Source organism: Nicotiana sylvestris, chromosome 5, assembly GCF_000393655.2.
Source record: "Nicotiana sylvestris chromosome 5, ASM39365v2, whole genome shotgun sequence".
NCBI classification, from domain to species: domain Eukaryota; kingdom Viridiplantae; phylum Streptophyta; class Magnoliopsida; order Solanales; family Solanaceae; genus Nicotiana; species Nicotiana sylvestris.
Window position 1 is genome coordinate 51,247,808 of NC_091061.1, and position 21,820 is coordinate 51,269,627.

The window sequence follows — 21,820 nt, forward strand, 5'->3', positions numbered from 1 at the left end:
CCCTGGACGTTCTCTGACAGAAGTACAAGTCAACTATACAGCTGGAAAGCAACTGTAGAAAGTAACTACCTGCAACTGTACACGCGACAGTACAACAGACAGTGCAATAGTCACCTCCTATTGGGAAGAGGCGTGTACCAACCAAGAATTGACATCATCCTTGGGATGTCTTTGATAGTATAACAACATGGTGCAAGGCACAAGATATCCACTTGAGCATTTAGTGATATTCTCTCAAACAATTAAAGATCTGATCCAGCATTGAAGTCACAAGTGTGTCAAGAACAAGAAGACAACTCGACTAAGGATCAGTTCCACAATGAGTCTGTGTATCCGTAGTTGAGTTGAAATCTTGTTGTTTGTTCTTCATTGTAACTCCTATCTTGCTTTCTTAGAAGCTTTGTTTTAGAAAACTCAAAATCATAAGCCTTCTGAGTTTGTGTTGTGACTAGAGATAGTCATAAGTTAAAGTCTTTGTGACTAGTGAGTGACAAAGTGGATTGTGATAAGTGTATCACAAGTTAGTTGAGTTGAAGTCTTTATAATGGAGTCATTACAAATTGGCTTGTAATAGTGTGATTACAAGTTAGTGAAGTTGAAAGCCTACAAGTGTAAGTCGTGGTTTTTGTCCCCTTGAGTTGGGATTTTTTCACGTAAAAAACTCGTGACTCATTTACTTACTGTTTTAACTAGTATTCTCAGTGAAAACTCATAGAGGACCAGATACTCTATAGCTTGGTGGATTCATATATTCTAACAAGAGCACATAAATGTGAGGCTTTTATGCATCAGTTGTGTATTTAGTTTTTCTGTGAGGTCCTTCGGTCTTTGGTATCCAAGACATTAGATGCTCTTTAGGTGTATTAATTTTGTTTGTTATGGTAATATTTCAAGTTACAACAATAACAACAAAAACATAAGGCCCAATATGATCCCACAAGTGGGGCCTGAAGAGGTTAGAGTGTACGCAGACCAATATGATCCCACAAGTGGGGTCTGGAGAGGTTAAAGTGTACGCAAACCTTATCTGTACCTCGTGCGAAATAGAGAAGTTGTTTCCGATAGACCCTCAGCTTAAGAAAAATACGAAGATAGCTTGCCAAATAGCAAATTCCACAACTGCCACCATCCTGAGTAGAGCTTACTTAGCCAAATGCAGACTTTGTAGGGGGATAGGGCAATAAATTTCCTAGCCAAACTACTAAACAGTTGAGACACGAAATATACCATAGCTCAAATAAAGGATACATAAAAAAAAGTATTAAACCATATATAGTTCAATATAACTTACCGGCCCACAACAAAGAAATGTTCTTGAAAATAAGAAATATTTACTTTTGTAACAAGACGTTCGATATTTTACCAAACTGATATCTTCCTCAACAAGAGAGGAATATCTCTACTTTCATAGCATAGTACATAGGGAAGTATCCATGAGCTCTTCAAGCTTCAAATTGCAAAGAACATAATGGAGAAAAAGGAAAAAATAGCAGAAATCCATTCACAAGCAAAAAGCTTGGTTGTTGAACCAGTATAGTAATAAGGAGGGGGAGGTCCATAGTTATACTGTACTGGACAGCACGGAACAACAGGAGTAGCCGGCGGGCAATTTCCATAACCAGTACTAGGTGGTAGCGTTGGTGGTGGTGGAACACCAGAAGGTGGTGGTGGAACACCATAACTTTGGTAACCAGAAGGGGGTGGGGGTGGTTGTTGGGGGTGGCAAGGATATGGACAAATTGTACAATTTGTACAAGAATTTTGTGGTGATGTGCCATCTCCATAAGTATCTTGAATAGTATTATCTTGAGTATTATTGCTACCAAAAACACTTGAGAAAAAGTAGAGTATAAGCAACCAAGTTCCTAAAAGAAATTTCAATTTTTCTTGAGCCATTCTTGGTATTCCAATTCCTTGACAACTTTGATAGAGAAGAAGTAGCTAAAGCTAAAAGAATATAGATGATCTCTTTTTTTATGTTTGGTTCTCTCATGGTTTTAGGGACTGAAATCATGTATCAAGTGACACATCAAACCAAAACCATGCCACATAGCTAGCAAATGTGGCAAATTCAAGGTGTTGATGATGAAACTAGTTTGACTCTGTTTGCATGGATTTCTCATACACAACAAGGAAAACAAAGTGGGAAATGTACATCAGCTAAAATAGAAGTGATATTATAAGGTCAGCAATTTCATTTTTATATGTCATTAAATAGAAGTGATCTAGAGGCTACTAGATCAGCAATTTCATTTGTACATGTCTATACAGCTAACACAAGCAAAAATTGTGAAACCCCTAAAAAAGGAACATACTATGAATCAGCTGACTAAATTCAAATTGTCTACTACTACTCCAAAATGGAATGAAACTTGGCATTTGTTTTGATGTTTCCAAATGGTATTGAGTTTGCAAACTTGGTTTTGAAGTTCCTCAAAATTGTACTCACTCCGTTTTAAAATATATGAGGTACTTTCCTTTTTGGTTTATTCCAAAATAAATGACACATTTTTAAATTTGTAAATAATTCAACTTTAAACTTTTCATTTTACCCTTAATTATGAGAAGCTTTTATAACCACACAAATGTTATGACCCCACAAAGCTTTTACCCCTTAAGCTTTTAAGACCACAAGTTTCAAAAGTCTTCTTCTTTTTTATTAAACTCTGTACCGAGTCAAACTAACTCATCTAAATTAAAACGGATTGTGTATACAAGTAATTACTAACTGTAAGTATAAATACCACCTATTAGCAGAAAACAACTAGTGTATATTTGTTAGCAATTTGTATTTGTAAATTAATTTTGGAAAAAACTGAATAACATAAACAGAAATATAAACGAAACAAAAATTAATCCGAGCCCACTGAATTCACAGTGTTTCCTTAAGGAATTTAATCCCTTCTTAGTACCCAAGGTTATGGATTATTTCTTCCCAGGATAGAATGAATTACACACTGGTGTAGTGGTACTTCAAACCCCAGTGTTTCAGCGAACACAAAATTCACTAGCAAATCATACTTATTGTTGCTTTCTTTGAAGTTAAAACAATGTAGAAGGAGGAGAAACTCAGAAAATTGTATGAAAATTCTGAGAGAATGGACTTCTATTTATAGCTAATGTTGGACTGAAATCTGAAGAGTTGCAACTCTTCAGAATGATTGTTTATGCAAAACGGCCACAACATAAATGTCATAACATAAATGGCTATTTACTCAAGAGGTGCAAGTAGTTCTTTTTTCTCCTCCGTTACTTTTCGAGTGACAGTTTTATTATTGTGGAAAGAAAGATGGTGTCTCCATTATCTTTTCCTCTTCTTTTTTTTTTTCTAATCTTTTTCCTCTTTAATAATAATGTAAAAAAATTCTGGTTCATAAATTAATTTCACTGCAGAACAAATTAACAAAGAAAATGTTCTTTACCTCCTCTTATTGGGTTGGGTGTGGAGGGTAGAACTGGTAAACTTTTAATTGTTTCAGGATAAAGATGTTGCTCACCAAATTAAACAAAATCCCATATGAATGGTAGATGAACGTAAGATGTATTTTTGGATTATTAGATAGACAGAGGGTAAATATAAATTATTATCAAACAATAGACATAGTCTTAACGATTTTCTCATTAGAAAAAAAAAAAGCATCAACGTGAAGTTGAAATTTTCAATTTCTTTTTGGGGAATTGCGGCTGAGAATAAGAAGGCAGGAAAACAAAATATGGGTTCAAATTTCAAAATGACACATTGACAACAGGTGGAAATCCCTATTGTCAACTCGTTGACACAAATAAATACTTAAATATATATTTAAATCTATGCGTCGAGTACTTCATTAATGGTGGGAACTCGATGAAACGGATCCAACATTGAAGGAGTCCACTACTGGAAATGGTTGACAGATACAAAATGAGAGTTGTAGTAGGTAAACACTATAAATTAGTAGATTTATGAAATTTCTCACAAATTTAAACGCATTGAAATGTACTCTCCCAAACATGTGTTATAGTGATTATATATAAGGATAAATATATTCTATTTTGTCTCAATTTATATGATACATTTCGCTTATCGATTGTCATTTGACTAAAATTCGAAGTTAAATTAAATTTGTTCAACTGAGTATATTAAAATTTAGATATTCTAAAATTTTAAAAAAAGTACTATAAGTAGCAATTCTTCTCATGTCAATATAACTAAAGAAAATCGAAATGTTGGTCAAATTTCACACAGTTTGAATCTCGAAAGTGAAATATATTAGATAATTAAAATGGAGGAAGTAATAGATAATTCTTAATTTTAGAAGACTCACACTAATTATTTCAAAAAATAAACAAATTATTATGTATTGGAATCGAATAAATCACAAATATTGGGGCTTAATGGATATCGAGAATTCATATGTCAAACAACAACAATTCATATGAAATTGAGGTATACTAACCTAGTTGTTGTAAAATTAGCTAGATTGACAAAGTAAATAATAAAAGACGTTTCCGTATATTATAAGTGTATACGGTTAAAATTGGGCTTGCCCGATTTTGCCATTTAATCGAGACTAGGGAATCACATCAAGAGTCAGCCTCGTAATGGATTGGGCCAGAGCACGAAGACAAGGTATCGAGTTCAAAAATCGAGGTGCCCGCCAAGATCGAGGCCATCAGCTATCGAGACCTAATATGATCGACTTCGAGTGAAGCGCAATAACGGAAAGGCGAAATATCTGTAAATGGTCGAAGATCACAACGGAAATTCCGGAACGGATCAAATCAAGGGCGGTTATTTATGCCAATCATGGGATTTACTTCTGTAATTAGAATTATACCATAATTAGGATTCCTCTACTATATAAAGAGGAATCTCCATCATTTGTACGGACTTTACATTCACAGAGATCAAAGCAATATAATATTCTCTCTTTAACTCACGTTCTCTTATTCATCAGTTTGCTACTTTTTAACTGTTCTTGCTCTACTAGCTTGAGGGCATTCCAACTCGAGGGCTTTGTTCAAACAATGGTTTGCATTATATTATTGTCAATCTCCATCACTTATCTTTACTTTAATCAATTGGTATTAGGTGAAGTCACGTATCCTTAAAACCACATTATAAGTTTAATTGTTATCCAATTTTTAGGGTAAACAGTTTGGCGCCCACTGTGAGAATAAGGATAACAGTGATTGCTTAGTATTATCTTCATAACACACACTACTTTTACACTTGTTCTCGCAAGTGTCTTTGATTTCAGAATCAACATGTAAAACTCTCAAGCAGTGCCTACTCACACAGACACCGGCCTTGGTCTTCATGGCGAGAACGAGCACATAGTCGTCCCGGAAAACGGAGTACCTCCAATCAATCCCGATGAACCACAGGTCGTAGATCCAGTCAATGACAGTTCTCGAGTCGCTATTCGTGGAGACTTAGGCGCCGACCCTGAGAATAGCGTCCGTAGAGACGCCCGGGCAGCCGATCAGATGCACCGAGTGGTAAAGAAGGTGGAATTAGCCTTCGAATGATATTTGACATGTTAAAAACTCAGCAGGTTGCGATAACGCAACTCCAAAAGCAGAATCGAGCTCAAAGCAGAATCGAACTCGATACATTACAGGAAGTTATTCATAAGGTCGAACATGTACAGGAGAAATTGAATGATAATGGATCGGGATTTGACCCTACTATCATGATGATGCTCGAGAAGTTCACTAAACGGATTGAATCAGGAGAAAAGAAAATTGAGGCTAATGATAAAAAGGTAGAAACGTACAACTCACGGGTTGATCAAATACCGAAGGCACCCCCGATTCTGAAGGGTTTGGATTCGAAAAAGTTCGTACAGAAGGCTTTCCCACCAAGTGCGACTCCGAAGCCCATTCCGCATGCTAAAAATTCCTAAGTACAATGGATCCACTGATCCTAATGAGCATGTCACTTCTTATAAATGTGCAATAAAAGGAAATGACTTAGAAGACGATGAAATTGAATCTGTTCTGTTAAAAAAATTTGGAGAAACTTTATCGAAGGGGGAAATAATATGGTACCACAATTTGCCGCCGAATTCTATCGATTCTTTCACCATGCTTGTCGATTCGTTCGTAAAGGCACACACCGGAGCGATAAAGGTCGCGACTAGAAGTTGGACCTCTTCAAAGTGAGACAAAAGGATAATGAAATGCTAAGGGAATTGTATCTCGATTTCAGATGGAATGCATGGACCTACCCCGGGTTACCTATGATTGGGCTGTCCAAGCCTTTACTCAGGGTTTGAACGAGAGAAGTTCGGTAACGTCAGGTCAACTAAAGCAGAATTTGATTGAATATCCAGCGGTGACCCGGGTCGATATGCATAATTGATACCAGTGAAAGATCAGAGTCGAGGATAATCAGTTGGGAGCCCCATCTGGTTCCGTTTACCTAAATAGGTCCGAAGGCATGACTCAAAGAGACATCGACAGAGAGCCCCGATCAAACAGAGATCGGTACCAACCATATAGCACAGATCGTAGAAACAATGGACCGGGACGTAATCTCATTCAAAATGATTGAGGTCAAAATTCTCGAGGACTCATGAGTAAGAGTGGTTTCGATAAACATGTTGAGCCTAAGGAAGCACCACGACTATCGGAGTACAACTTCAGAGTTGATGCTTCAGGTATTGTGTCAACCATTGAACGAATCAAGGATACTAGGTGGCCCAGACCCCTACAAATCGATCTAGCTCAAAGGAATCCAAATCAAATGTACAATTACCATAGAACCCATGGTCACAGAACCGAAGACTCCAGACAATTAATGGAGGAAGTAGCTCATTTATTCAACGAAGGTCATCTTCGAGAGTTCTCGGGTGACCGAGCAAAAATCACTTCAGAGACAAGGATGCAAACATGAAAAACGAACAGGAGGAACCGCAGCATGTGATTCATTTGATCATTGGTAGGGTCGAGGTTCCTTAGGCCCTGACATTTAAATGCACCAAAGTTACAATCACAAGGGAGAAGCATACCCGGGACTACATACCAGAAGATACCTTATGTTTTAATGATGAGGATACATAAGGGATCGAACAGCCTCACAACGACGCGCTGGTAATATCTATCCTTATAAATAAAATTCAAGTTAAACGTGTGTTGGTTTATCCAGGTAGCTCGAAAAATATTATTCGATCGAGGGTCATGGAGCAGCTCAGCCTTCAGGATCAAATCGTGCCTGCAGCTTGAGTGCTCAACGGTTTCAGCATGGCAAGTGAAACCACCAAAGGGGAAATCATGTTGCCAGTAAACGTGACCGGAACTATCCAGGAAACAAAGTTTCATGTAATCAAAGGTGATATGAGATACAATGTGCTGCTGGGGAGACCTTGGATCTATAATATGAGGGCGGTACCTTCGACACTTCATCAAGTTTTGAAATTTCCAACACCAGAAGGAATCAAGATAGTGTACGACAAACAACCAGCATCCAAAGAGATCTTTGCAATTGATGAGGTGATGCTAGTATCGACTCTAACATCAACAAAGGGACCTAAATCAAAGGAAAAGTGGGAAGTCAAATAGCAACCACGTCGCCGGCTTCGACCGGATCAAAACAGCAGGAAATTATCGAGGTATGATACCTCAAACCTTCGTAATCGCTGATGATTCCAACTCCACAAAGTCAACGGTCAAAGAGCTAGAACAAGTCATACTGATCGAGTATCTGCCTGATCGAAAGGTGTACTTGGGCACGGGGCTAACTCCCGAGCTTAGGGAAAAACTTATTAAATTCCTTATTAAAAATATGGATTGTTTTGCTTGGTCCCACCTTCACATGACAGGGATCCCTCCGGAGATTACCACTCACCGATTAAGATTGAACCCAAAGTTTAGACCGGTAAAGCAAAAAAGAAGGCCACAGTCCGAGGTCAAGCATGCATTCATCAAGGAGGAGGTAACCAAACTTCTCAAAATAGGGTCCATTCGGGAGGTGAAATATCCCGAATGGCTAGCAAACGTAGTCGTAGTCCCCAAAAGGGGAATAAACTTAGAATGTGTATAGACTATAAAGACTTAAACAAAGCATGCCCTAAGAATTCCTTTCTTTTGCCGAATATCGACCGCATGATCGATTCCACGGCCAGCCACGAGATCCTCAGCTTTCTCGACGCCTACTCCGGGTACAATCAAGTACAAATGAACCTGGAGGATAAGGAAACGAGTTTGTTCATTAATAAGTACAGTACTTATTGCTATAAAATAATACCTTTTGGGTTAAAAAATGCTTGTGCTACTTATCAATGCCTAGTAAATCGAATGTTCGAAGAACAAATAGGTAAACCAATGGAGGTTTATATTGATGACATGTTAGTTAAGTCTTTGCACGTAGAGGACCATTTGACACATTTGCAGGAAACCTTCAACATATTAAGAAAATACAACATGAAGCTCAACCCTGAGAAAAGTACATTTGGGGTCGGTTTGGGCAAGTTCCTCGGCTTTATGCTGTCAAATCGGGGAATCCAGATCAACCCCGATAAAATCAAGGCAATCAAAGACATCACAGTCGTGGAAAGTGTTAAGGCCATACAAAGGTTAACAGGGCAGATAGTCGCCTTAGGTCGGTTCATCTCGAGGTCTTCGGATCGAAGTCACTGGTTCTTCTCACTGCTCAAAAAGAAGAACAATTTTGATTGGACCCCGGAATACCAACGAGCGTTGGAAAGGTTAAAGCGATATCTTTCGAGCCCCCCATTACTTCATACTCAGACAAGCATATCTACTTGTATTTGGTGGTCTCGGAAGTTGCGGCAAGTGGTGTCTTAGTTCGAGAAGAGCAAGTTACGCAATTTCCTGTTTACTATGTTAACCAAACTTTAGGTGAGGCCGAAACCCGGTACCCACACTTAGAAAAATTAGTGCTTGCTCTAATAAGCACCTCTAGAAATTAAAACCTTATTTTCAATGTCACCCCATTTGTGTTGTAACCACCTACCCCCTTTGCAACATTTTGCACAAGCCAGAACTCTCGGGCTGACTGGCCAAATGAGCCGTCGAGATTAGCGGGTATGATATTGAATATCAACCCCGAATGGCAATCAAGTCTCAAATCTTGGCAAACTTCGTGGTCTATTTCATGCTAGCCCTCGTACCCGAGGTCGAAAGAGAAGTATTGCTAAAATTGGGTACATCCTTAGGGATATGGACCCTTTTCACATATGGTGCTTCAAATGTGAAAGGGTAAGGGCTAGGTATCGTTTTGAAGCTCCCCACATGCAGTACAACTAGACAATCTATCAAAACTTCAAAATTGACTAACAATGAGGCCAAGTATGAGGCCATGATTGCAGGTATCGAGCTAGCTAAAAGCTTGGAAGCAGAGGTCATCAAGGCCAAATATGATTCCTAACTTGTGGTGAATCAGGTCAACAAGATTTTTGAGGTTCGGGAAGATCGGATGCAGAGATACTTAAACAAATTACAAGTGTCTCTACGTCGATTTAGAGAATGGAAACTACAACATGTACCTCACAAACAAAACATCAAGGCCGATGCCCTTGCAAACTTGGGCTCATCGATCGAAGATGATGAACTTAGCTTGGGGACTGTCGTAAAACTTTCAAGGTTAGTGATCGAAGAAGGGCATACCTAAATGAACTACACAAGCCTAATTTGGGAATGGATGAACAAATATATCGAGTATCTAGAAAGCGGGAAGCTTCCATCAAACCCTAAGGAATCAAGGACTCTTCGAACAAAGGCTGCACGATTCACATTGTCCGAAGATGGAACATTATACAGAAGGATGTTTGATGGACCATTGGCAATATGTTTAGGACCGATAGACATGGATTATGTTCTACGAGAAATTCACGAAGGTACTTGCGGAAACCATTCTGGCACTGAATCAGTGGTTCACAAATTCATCAGAGTGGGATACTACTGGGTCGATATGGAAAAGGACACTAACGAATTCGTTTGAAAATGCGACAAGTGCCAAAGACATGTACCGATGATCCACCAACCGGGAAAGCAACTTCATTCAGTCATATCCCTGTGGCCATTCATAAAATGGGGGATGGACATCGTCGGTCCTCTGTTATCAGCCCTAGGTAAAGCTAAATTCATTTTATTTATGGCTGGCTATTTCTATAAGTGGTTTGAAGCACATGCTTTCGAGAAAGTATAAGAAAAAGAAGTTATACACTTCATCTGGGATCGCATCATATACCGATTCAGGATACCCACCGAGATAGCATGCGACAATGGAAAGCAATTTATCGCCAGCAAAATAACAAAGTTCCTCGATGATCACAAAATAAAAAGGATAATTATCGACGTTGTACCATCCTAGCGGGAACGGCCAGTCCGAATCAACAAACAAGACCATCATTCAGAACCTAAATAAAAGGTTGAACGATACTAAGGGAAAGTGGAAAGAAATTTTGCCCGAAGTCCTTTGGGCATATCGAACGACGTCAAAATATAGTAGGGGGCAACACCGTTCTCCTTAGTATATGGTGTCGAAGCTCTAATCCCAGTCGAGGTCGGGGAACCTAGCGTCAGGTTTTGATACACAATGGAAGAGTCAAATCACGAGGCTATAAACAAAAGCCTCAAACTATTAGATGAAAAATGGGAGGTCGCCCTTGTTAGAATGACAGCACAAAAGCGGTGCATCGAAAGATACTGCAACCGAAGAGCCAATTTTCGCCACTTTCGAATCGGGGACCTAGGTCTGAGAAAAGCCACCCTCAATACTCGAGACCTAAACGAAGGGAAACTCTGCCCAAATTGGGAAGGGCCACATCAGGTCCTTGGTGTCATCGAAAAAGGATCTTACAAACTTGGCACAATGGACGGCGAACAATTACCAAATAATTGGAACATATCACTCCTCCAACGATATTATTGCTAAGGTATGACTTTCTCCCTTTTCATTTGTATTTGATACTAACTTATTGCAGGTGTTCGATAGAAGACGTTGAGAAATTCTTTAACACGAAGACCTTAGGTTTTAAAGCACGCATTGCACTCTTTTTCCGTTAGATCCATTTTTATCCCAAATGGGTTTTTTCGGCGAGGTTTTTAATGAGTCAACAATTATTTATGCTACCTGGGAACAACTCAACAGTATTCGAGGCTTCTTTACAATCAACCTCAAATACTGGGGGGCATCACCCTTGGATGTTATGAAAATACTTTGTATCAACAAGTCTCGATAGGTAACAGTTTGTAAAGGGCCAAACGATTGAAAGAACCGTATCCTTATAGATTATTTGAGCCCCGATGACAAAACATGTACGCATGAATGATCTATTGAAAGAAGTATTTTTCCTTACCAGATGTTCCATGCCTTAGTGAAATTTCTACTTTATAATTTTTAGTTTACATATGGTCTATTGCGAAAACTGGCTCAAGCGTCGATCGCAACTAAAGCTTGAGCAACCAAACCCATACTCGGGGACTGCTGTCCAAAAATCAACATGTTCGAACTATTAAACTTCGAGACCATAAGAACTTGAAAAGGCAATCCTCAGTTATAGGCCACGGCCATCCCACTCGGGGACTGGCACTTCGAACAACTTCGAAGTATTATTGAGAAACAAGCCCAAATGGCAGATCTCAAGTTAAAGGCTACAGCCAAACTAATATGATTTGGAGACGTTCGAATTCCGTAATAAAATAGGTCTTCAAATATTATTATAAAACTAGTTAAACAAGGCTACCCTCGGCAAAATTACAAACGGTTTCAATAACATCAACCCTCAAAAACCTTAAGGGGTACCAAATTGTTCGAACTCTCGAACAAACTTATGCTAAGGCATAAAAAAGTAAAGGATTTCGATAACTCTACACCTCGAGAATATTTATGGGTACAGAGTTATCTCGTGCTAAGGTATAATAAATTTTTATATGATTAAACTTTTTAAGCCGAAAAGGTAAGAAGCCACTCTTTTGAGACCATATCGGTCCAATTCAAGAGCCCAAGGGCCATTGTATTTTTGAGTTCGAGAATCCACCCTCACTCAATTAAAACCTAAAGGTTTGTCTACTTCAAATTTGAGCAAGTACTCACTCGATTATAGAGACTATACTAGACTGACTTCGATCAAGTCGCTTAAGTTTCGGGTTCACAAAAATTTTTTTGCAAGACAACGAAGCGAGTCAAAATCCTCACAAGATATAAAGTATATCAAAATTATCATAAGGCAAAAAGAAAAACAGAGTTTTCACAATTCACAAAACAGAAATTGGAGTCAAGCCGGAAAGAAAAGGGATCATTCATATATGCAAAGATATTTACAAAGACCACTCTGGATCTTACACAAAAAATCCAAAAAAGAAAAAAATCTAAGTGCCTAGTCTTCCCCTGAGAGCCTCATATTCATCTCCTCCACTCTCGGATCCACTCGAGCTCCCGGAACCATAATCATTAGAGAGTAAATCTTTGGCTTTGGCCTCCAACACTTTCGCATTCTCGATATCGACAGTAAGGTCAAAGACACGAGCATGAATCTCCTCGAGAGTCTATCTCCGAGACTGGAATATGGCATGCTCGGTAACGCAGAATGATCGAACCTGAGCAGCATCGGGAATTTCCTTTGCTCGAGCGTGAGTGGCTTTAGCATCATCTCGGTATATGGCCACGACTGCCTCCGCATCACCCTTTATACTTTCCGCCTCAGATGGCCTTTGCAAGCTTAGCAGCCAACCGAACCTCGAGCTCCTCAATTTTCTTAGCTCGAGCCAAGCTCTCCTCCTTGATGCTTTGGTGTTGACGTTCGGCCGAAGATAGCTGGGCTCGAGCAGTGTCTTTCTCCGAGGAAAGGTGGTCCATGTTTTGCTTCTACTCCAAGGTCTCTGCCTCCTTCATCTTGGTCTCCTCGCAAAGTTCCTCGATCTTTTCGGCCTTCTACTGAACTTGACAGATTGAAGTGATAGTCGTCATCTTCGAATTAATAAAATGAGCTTACAAAAAATTACATTACCTGCTCAATCAGGTCAGTTTCCTCTTTATGAGCCGTTGCCAATTCAGCTCTGAGGTCCTTGATCTCCTTTTCTTTTTACCCACTGAGAAGTTTGAGGGAATTTCTCTCCTCCTTGAGCCTTTTAAGATCAGCCTCACACTGGTTCAGCTCTGCCCAAGATTTAGAAAATGCTTCCCGATGAAGCATCAAGGCCTACGAAGAAATAAAGGAAATCAGGCAAGAGTAAATAAAGTCAAAAGTAGTGCTCGATGCATCACCCAGATTGGAAGCATCCTTGACCCCCGTGAAGCAACCATGGAAAAGGTCCTCCCCTTCGTGGGCCACTCCAACATCGGGGTCTCCATGGCCTAGGCCTCCTGAATTTGCCCCTCGAAAAATGTGGGAAGAGGCAGCGAATCATCACCATTTATTTCCCCAAGCATGTCACTTGGGGCATTCTCTTCATTTTGAAGGGCCTTAGAACTGTCCCCTTCAGGTACGTCCACCGATTGCCCATCACGGCGGGAGGCATCTTCTGCTTCTGATAACTCGGGGACTTTGTTCGGGCCACCCTCCGAGATATCCTCGGTCCGAGGCTGAACCTCTTCAATCATCACCGGCTCAGCGGCCTTAGGGACCTCGGTGCTCCTTTTTCGAGCCACCAGCTTGTAGTCAGTGTCTTCATTTTCCTCTTCTTCATCTCATAGCCGCTGAGATACATCGGTAGTCAAGGCAGTAGTGTCCTTTTTCGACTGCAAGCCTTGCTTTTCTTGGGCTTTGGAGTATCAGAGGGCGAGACCCTTTTTTCTCTTCTTCTCTTTCGACGACTTCGGGACCGGGGGTGGAACCTCCTCTTCCCAAGATGGTTGCGTGTTAGATCTAATTTTAATGATGAAAAAAATAATATATTTGCTCTTTGTATAGGAACTCTTGGATTGGCGAAATCAAACAGCAATGATCAAGGAACGTATGGATTGATATACAAGATTGATGGAATATATCAGAGGACATCAAGGATTAGAGACGCGATTAAAGGAATAAGGAATCAATCAGAGGATACTGACGAGATCAATCAAGGCTAAACTAAAGGAATCAAATAAATCAAGTATATTGAAGATCCTACCGAATATTCAATCAAGCGTCTAAATATGATAGATCAAGATTCTGGGCTCACACATAAGGAAAAGCTTTACAGCCTCTAATTCAAAGGAGCCGTTGCAGAATAACTTTATTTTTGGAAAGAATCAATCTCTTTCCAAGGATCAAATCTCTTGGGTTGGAAAATATTTCCAGAATTCAAGCCTCTCTCAAAGTATTTAAACTTGTAATCACACCTTATCATATATACTTTGATCGAACCAAACACCCTCTCTTTGTTTTAGTATAAACAAACATTGTAGTTCTCTAAGACCTGTTGTGTAACAAGTTAGAGAAGAAAGAGAGAACAACATTGGTGAGCATTGTATCATAAGAGACAAGTTACATAGGAATTGAGCTATCACATCGTTCTCATTGTACTCGAAAAAACTCATTCACTGAAAAGAACTCCCTTGTAACCCAAGGGGACTGGACTAGGATTCACATTGAATCAGAACCAGTATAAAATTTTTGGTATCTTTAATTCCTGCATTTAATTTAGCATCTTATATTCTGTTGTTACTGCTGTCAACTTATTACATCTAGTCGACTAATTGAAAAACTAGTCAACTATCAGCAATTAAGTTTAAAAATAAACAATTCAACCCCCCTCTTATACTTTTAATTGGTATCAGATCAAGACTCACATTTTTCTTTTGCTTAACAGCTTGTTAGAAAAGATCATGGCAAATCAAGTTATCGTAGGAGAACTCTTACAGGAAGGAACTTCGCAAGTAAGGCCACCATACTTCAATGGACAACATTTCTCCCACTGGAAAGTATGTATGGAGATACATGCAAAGGCATACGACATTATAGTTTGGAGAATCATCAAAAAGGGGAATTATCCTCTGTTAGCTGTCGCTCAACCACTTGCTGATCCTGAAGATACAAAGTCATATAGAAACAAGCAAATGACAGTGGTACAAGTCAATAATAAGTCAAGAAACTTGCTTTATATTGCTATAAGTGGTGAAGAGTATAAGAAAATCTCTAGCTGTGACACAGCCAAAGAGATGTGGGACAAGCTTGAAGTTACATACGAAGGAACTAACAAGGTAAAGGAAACACACATCAATATGTTGGTTCATAATTACGAACTCTTCCAAATGAAAGAAGGAGAGTCTACTGAAGAGATATTTTCCAGATTCAGCAAAATAATTAGCGATCTAAAGGCCTTCTACAAACCATATACAAGTGGTGATCAAGTCAGAAAAATTATCAGAAGTCTACCAACTACTTGGCAGACCAAAGTGGTCACACTTGAATCTCAAGATCTAAATAAGTTATCCTATGATGAACTACGAGGAAAACTCATAGATTTTGAAAAGACACATCTTAAAAAAACAAATCAAGAAGAAAAAAAGAAAATAGTCGCATTCAAGGCCACAACTGAAATAGCTGAACATGATATCGATAATGATATTGAAGCCCTTCAAGAAGAAATTGCTATGATGTCAAAAAACATGGATGGTTTAATGGGAAGATTTAGGAATACAAGGAGAGGAAGGATTCCACCTAGGCGATCCAGGCAATACAACGAACATGACAAGAATGATGGAAAATGCTACGAGTGTGGAAGATTTGGACACATTCAAGCTGAGTGCCCAGATCTAAAAAGGAAAATTTCCAGAGGCTTTAACAAGAACAAATCATTTGGAAGCTGGAGTGATCAAGACAGTTCAGAGCACGAGGAGATAGCAAATCTTTGCTTCATGAAAATTCTGGAAAACGAGATAAACAAATATTCATGATGCTGGATAGATGAGAACACTTCAGATGACGAATGCAAAGACAACAATGAGAATTGTTTCATGGCACGAGGTGAAACAAGCGAGGTAAGATCTTATAACTATGAAATATGCAATGAATTGTAGGATATTCTTGATGTAACTTTGAAAGAGTCTCAAAAAAGGATGAATGAGCTTAAGAGACTCAATAAAGAAGTAAAAGACTGGAAGCTCAAGCATGAAGTATGTGAAATTGAAAAAGAAGTACTTCAAGAAGAGTTTGAGGAATTGCAAATGCAACTCAATGGCATATGATTGCAGCCTACTCCATACCACTAATAAGTAGCGAGAGAGGGTCGCAATAGCTTTTACCCGATTTTGGGTCGGGATCGATTTCCACAAAGAGCTCGAAATGGAGTGGTGTATGTATTTAGCTTAGGATTGCGTAGAGTTCCAAATTGCACTTCTCATAAATTTTTGGGGTTTTCTTTTAATTCTACTTTTAACAAACTACAAATTGTAAATTAAGCTATGAGTTAAATGCTACGGGTTGTTCAAATAGTTAAAGGCACTAGGGTAGTGACATCCGCCTAGGTGGTCAATTGACGGGTACTTGAAACTGAGGCACAATTGACATGATTGGGGAGTATGATATTACCATTGCACTACTTTACCCACTCTACACCTCTCGGTGGTTCAAGTGATTTTGCCTAATTGACTTTTTCAAGACCAATTGGGATGCAAATTTGCACAAGCAACTTAGGGTTCAAGTCGGGTATTACTCTCTCGAGGTTACAAAAATTGATGGAGGAAGCGTTAAGTTTGGATATAACTCAAAAGGAAAGATAATCGGTACTGAAACAATTCCTTTTAATAACAACTGCGATATTACTGAAGTTTATCTCGTCAATGGACTTAACTACAATCTCTTGAGTATAAGTCAGTTATGCGACTCAGGATATGAGGTAAACTTTAAGAAAACAGGCTGTACTATTGAAGATGAGACAAGTAAAATAATCCTCCAAGGTAAAAGGTATGAAAATGTTTATATTTTTGATGGTTTTGAAAATATAGATGGTCACATTTGTTTGACATCCATGTCTAATGATCCATGGTTATGGCATAGAAAACTTGGTCATGCAAGCATGCATTTGATAGAAAAATTTTCCAAGCATGAGTTGGTTATTGGTCTGCCCAAACTGAATTTTTCTAGAACACATATCTGTGATGCCTGTCAAATAAGAAAACAAACTAGAAACTCTTTCAAAAATAAAGATATTGTATCTACTTCTAAACCTTTGCAATTGCTTCACATGGACTTATTTAGGCCTACTAGAACTGCCAGTCTAGGAGGAAAAAGATATGTTTTTGTTATTGTTGATGATTATTCACGTTTTACTTGGGTGATTTTCTTATCTCATAAAGATGAATCATTGAAAAATTTTGATATCTTCTGCAAAAAGGTTGAAAGAGAAAAGGGATATCTGATTGCAACAATCCAGAGTGATCATGGAGGAGAATTTGAAAGCAAAGCATTTGAAGACTTCTATAATGATCAAGGATATACTCATAACTTCTCTGCACCATGATCACCTCAACAAAATGGAGTTGTTGAAAGGAAAAACAGAACCCTTCAAGATATGGCAAGAACTATGTTACTAGATCATTCACTTCTAAATAATTTTTGGGTAGAAGGTGTAAGTACAGCATGTCACATTCTCAACCGATGTCTCATAAGGCCCATTCTAATGAAGACTCCCTATGAACTATGGAAAGGTAAACGTCCTAATATCAGTTACTTTTATCCATTCAGAAGTAAGTGTTTTATTCATAATAATGGTAAGGACAATCTTGGAAAATTCGATCTAAGAAGTGATGAAGGTATTTTTCTGGGCTACTCATTAAATAGTAGATCTTTTAGAGTCCATAATAAACGCACATTATGTGTGAAAGAATCTGTACATGTTATATTCAATAAAAAGAACCCCTTGTCCCAGAAAAGAATTATTACAGGTGATGAAGATCAAGCTCAAGAAATTCAGGAGACAAGCAAATCTCAAAAGTCGACTGATAAATCTGATGCTACGATAGAGTCAACTAATGAAATCAGCAATAGTGTATTAGATCATCCGAAGGAGTCAACTACTCATGCAGTTCGTCCAAATGAATGGAGAAGTGAACCTGAATATCCTCAAAAATTTATCATAGGAGATCCAAATAAAGTAATGAAAACCAGGGGAGCTCTCAAAAAGAAAGCAAATATGGCATTAATCTCTCAGGTTGAACCGAAGAAGATAGATGAAGCTTTAAAAGACTCAAGTTGGATACAAGCAATGCAGGAAGAGTTAGATCAATTTGGCAAAAATAAAGTATGGAAACTGATACCCAAACTTGAAAATGTTTCTGTAATTGGAACAAAGTGGGTTTTCAGAAATAAGTTGAATGAGGATGGAAAGGTTGTAAGGAACAAAGCCAGATTAGTTGCTAAAGGATATTCACAACAGGAAGGAGTCGACTATGACAAAACTTTTGCTCCAGTAGCTCGATTAGAGTCTATATGAATCCTTCTGGCATATGCATCGTTTAAAGGATTCAAGTAGTTTCAAATGGATGTCAAAAGTGCTTTCTTGAATGGATTTATTGAGGAAAAAGTATACGTGAAGCAACCTCATGTGTTTGTAGATTCGAAGTTTTCCTACCATGTATATAAGTTAACCAAAGCTCTATATGGACTAAAGCAAGCTCCACGAGCATGGTCTGATACACTTAGTTCATTTCTTATTGATCATGGTTTTACAAGAGGTAAAGTAGATACTACTCTATTTATTAAAATATCATCAGAAAGTAATCTCATTATTTAGATTTATGTTGATGATATTATATTTGGTAGCACTAACCCTCTTATGTGCAAGGAGTTTTCAAATCTTATGCAAAGTGAATTCGAAATGAGCATGATGAGAGAGCTAACATTTTTTCTTGGACTTCAAATCCAACAATTTGAAGAAGGAACATTTACATGTCAGACCAAATACACAAAGGAACTGATTCAAAAATTTGTCATGAGCAATGCTAAAGCCATTGGCACACCAATGAGTCCTTCAATGAGTCTTGACAAAGATGAATAGGGAATCCATGTTGATGAAATTAAGTATCGTGGAATGATTGGCTCACTTCTTTATCTAACTGCCAGTCGACCGGAAATTATGTTTAGTGTCTGTAAATGTGCCAGGTTTCAGTCAGCTCCTAAGGAATCATATCTGACTGCGGTAAAGAGAATCATTCGATATCTTATTGGAATTGTCTCTCATGGACTATGGTATCCTCGCTCTAATTCTTTTAAATTAGAAGGTTTTTGAGATGTTGATCTTGCAGGTGATAAGGAATATAGAAAAATCATAAGTGGTACATGTCAATTACTTGGAAAAGCATTGATATCCTGGAACAGTAAAAAACAAGCACCAGTTGCATTATCTACCACTGAAGCTGAATACATCGCTATTGGACAATATTGTGCACAATTATTATGGATGTCCCATCAACTTGGTGACCATGAACTTTCTTTTAAACCTATACCAATTTTCTGTGATAATTCTAGTGCTATATGTCTTTCTAAAAATCATCTTCATCATTCTAGGGAAAAAACATATAGATATCAAGCATCACTTCATTAGAGATCATGTTCTTAAGTGAAATATAGAAATATCTTTTGTTGGAACAACTGATCAATTAGCGGATATTTTTACCAAGCCTTTGTTAGAAGAGAGATTTTGTTCACTAAGAAAATTACTTGGCATTACTTGCATTAATAGTCAAAATTAGGACCTATGTGCCATTATTTACTTTTGTATGCAAAATATTCCATATCTGTTTTTTTCATTAATTACGCCTCCATTTTCCCCTCATTTTTCCTCCCTTTCACATCAGTCATAGAGTTCAAAAAAGGGAGACCAATCATCACGTCTGATCACTGCCGCATTTTCCTTTTCTGTACTCAACCGTCAGAAAACCCCTTTTTATGCTGAACTCTCTTATCAATCTCCATCGTCTCTATCGCCTTCAAACCCTTCTCTGAAATCTTGCTCAACTACCAACCTCCTACAATGGCTAAACAATCCAAAAATCCCTCTGCCTCCATTAGAAAGAGCACCCGCTCAAGGGCAAAACCCCCTTCTCAGCGCCCTGAACAAGTAGACCTAGGGTCTGATCACTCTGAGGGGTTTGCCTCTTCTTAGGAGGACTTCTCTGATCATTCTTAACCCTTAGGATAAAAAGACCTGGGTAAAAGACCCATGGAAGAACCCCATGTCTCCTCTACTCCAAAGAAATCAAAAGTCGACCTTTCCAGTTCTCTTGAGTCGGAACTCAATTTTTGGGATTCTCCCAATAGGGACTTCTTTCTTGCCCTAAAAGACAAGCCTATTGCTCATGGGAGGGTAGTCGACCTTGATGACATGGAAGACCTAAATTGAAAGGTAAAGGACCTTTACGTTTATCAAGGGTGATCGAAGTTCTTCTCTGTTCCCCCGCCTAAAGTTTATGAACCCCTAGTAAGAATGTTTTATGCCAATCTTTGTTCTAGTCGGTCTGATAAATTGGAGTCCTTAGTACTAGGAAAGCGTATTGTTTTTGACTGTGCCATGTTTGATTTGACTTTTCAGTGCAAGTGTTCTGGTTTCCCTATGCTCTTTAAAAATTCCTGACCCGATGATTTTGAAATTTCCTTTGATAAAGCCAAAGATGTATTGTTGAGTGTCCATCTGAATCCCTTCCAAACCAGCTAGGTCCTAGTGATGTTAGTTTTGAGACTCGTGTCCTAACCCATATTGTGGCAACCACTCTGCTTCCTCATACTAGTTCTTTTTCAACCTTCTCTCTACGAGACACTTTTCTAGTCTATTGCCTTGTGACCAAACTCAAAATCAAACTGTCCTCCTGGGTTATCAATTTCATAATTGAAAGTGCAGAAGATCCCACTAGTCTACCCTATGGAATCGCCATTACTTACATTATGGAAGCTCACAATATTTCCATCTCTGCATATTTCTTTACTTCTGTTTCAAAATCGTACAACTCCAAAGCCTTTGCAAGTATGGGGCATATGTGTGTGTGAAGGGTTCACGGGTCAAGAAACAAGAAAGTGATGTCAAAACTGCTCATACAGACTCCAAGCCTAAACCTTCTGCTTCCCATCCTAGCCATAGTGACTGTGACCTTGCTAAGAAACTTAGCGACATTGGCAATCATCTCTCTGCAATCAAAGATCTTCTTGTTGCCACTCAGTCCACTATTGGTACCATTCATGCTATCTCTAAAGAAATAGGGTCTGATGTCTCCAAGATATGGGTTGCGGTTCTCAAAGTAAGGGAAAACGCTATCAAGGCTTTCAAGGAGGTTCATGACAGGATTTATGGAATGAGTGTTTCAGCCAATGCCAGCTTTGATGGACTGAAGGAGGCCATCTGCAACACTCTTACCTATTTTCTATGTCGTTAATGTGGAAGTTTAAGACAATATTTTTGCTGTGCTATTTTTGGACTGAGATATCAGTCGGTGGTTAATTTCTCTTCTCTTTCTTTTGTTATGTTCTAACTCTGCCGGTACACTCTGATATGAATTCTGTTTATGCATGCCATTTTTTATTCCCTCTTTGCTGATGTCAAAAAGGGGGAGAAAGGATATATGTATCTCCTGCAGGTACTGTATTGTGTAGGTCTATAATAAGTCAACTATGGCACTCCTTGAGGGGGAGTCACAGATTTTGAAGAAGTCGACTACATACGCCTCAAATTACTCAGTACAAGTCAGAGTTAACTGCTCTTATTGAGGGGGAGCAAACTACAGGGGACTCAACTGATGTTTATGCATATATTATTTTATCATCATCATAAAGGGGGAGATTGTTAGATCTAATTTTAATGATGAAAAAAAATAATATATTTTCTCTTTGTATAGGAACTCTTGGATTGGTGAAATCAAACAGCAATGATCAAGGAACGTATGGATTGATATACAAGATTG

General features: G+C 38.6%; 1 protein-coding gene across 1 annotated transcript; it reads left to right on the forward strand.

Moving 5' to 3' along the window:
* The first annotated feature begins 14,755 nt into the window (after positions 1–14,755).
* Positions 14,756–15,826, forward strand: LOC104245767 (uncharacterized). The gene has a single exon (XM_009801429.1). It carries the CDS (start codon positions 14,756–14,758, stop codon positions 15,824–15,826), a length of 1,071 nt encoding a protein of 356 aa, XP_009799731.1.
* The last annotated feature ends 5,994 nt before the right edge of the window (positions 15,827–21,820 follow it).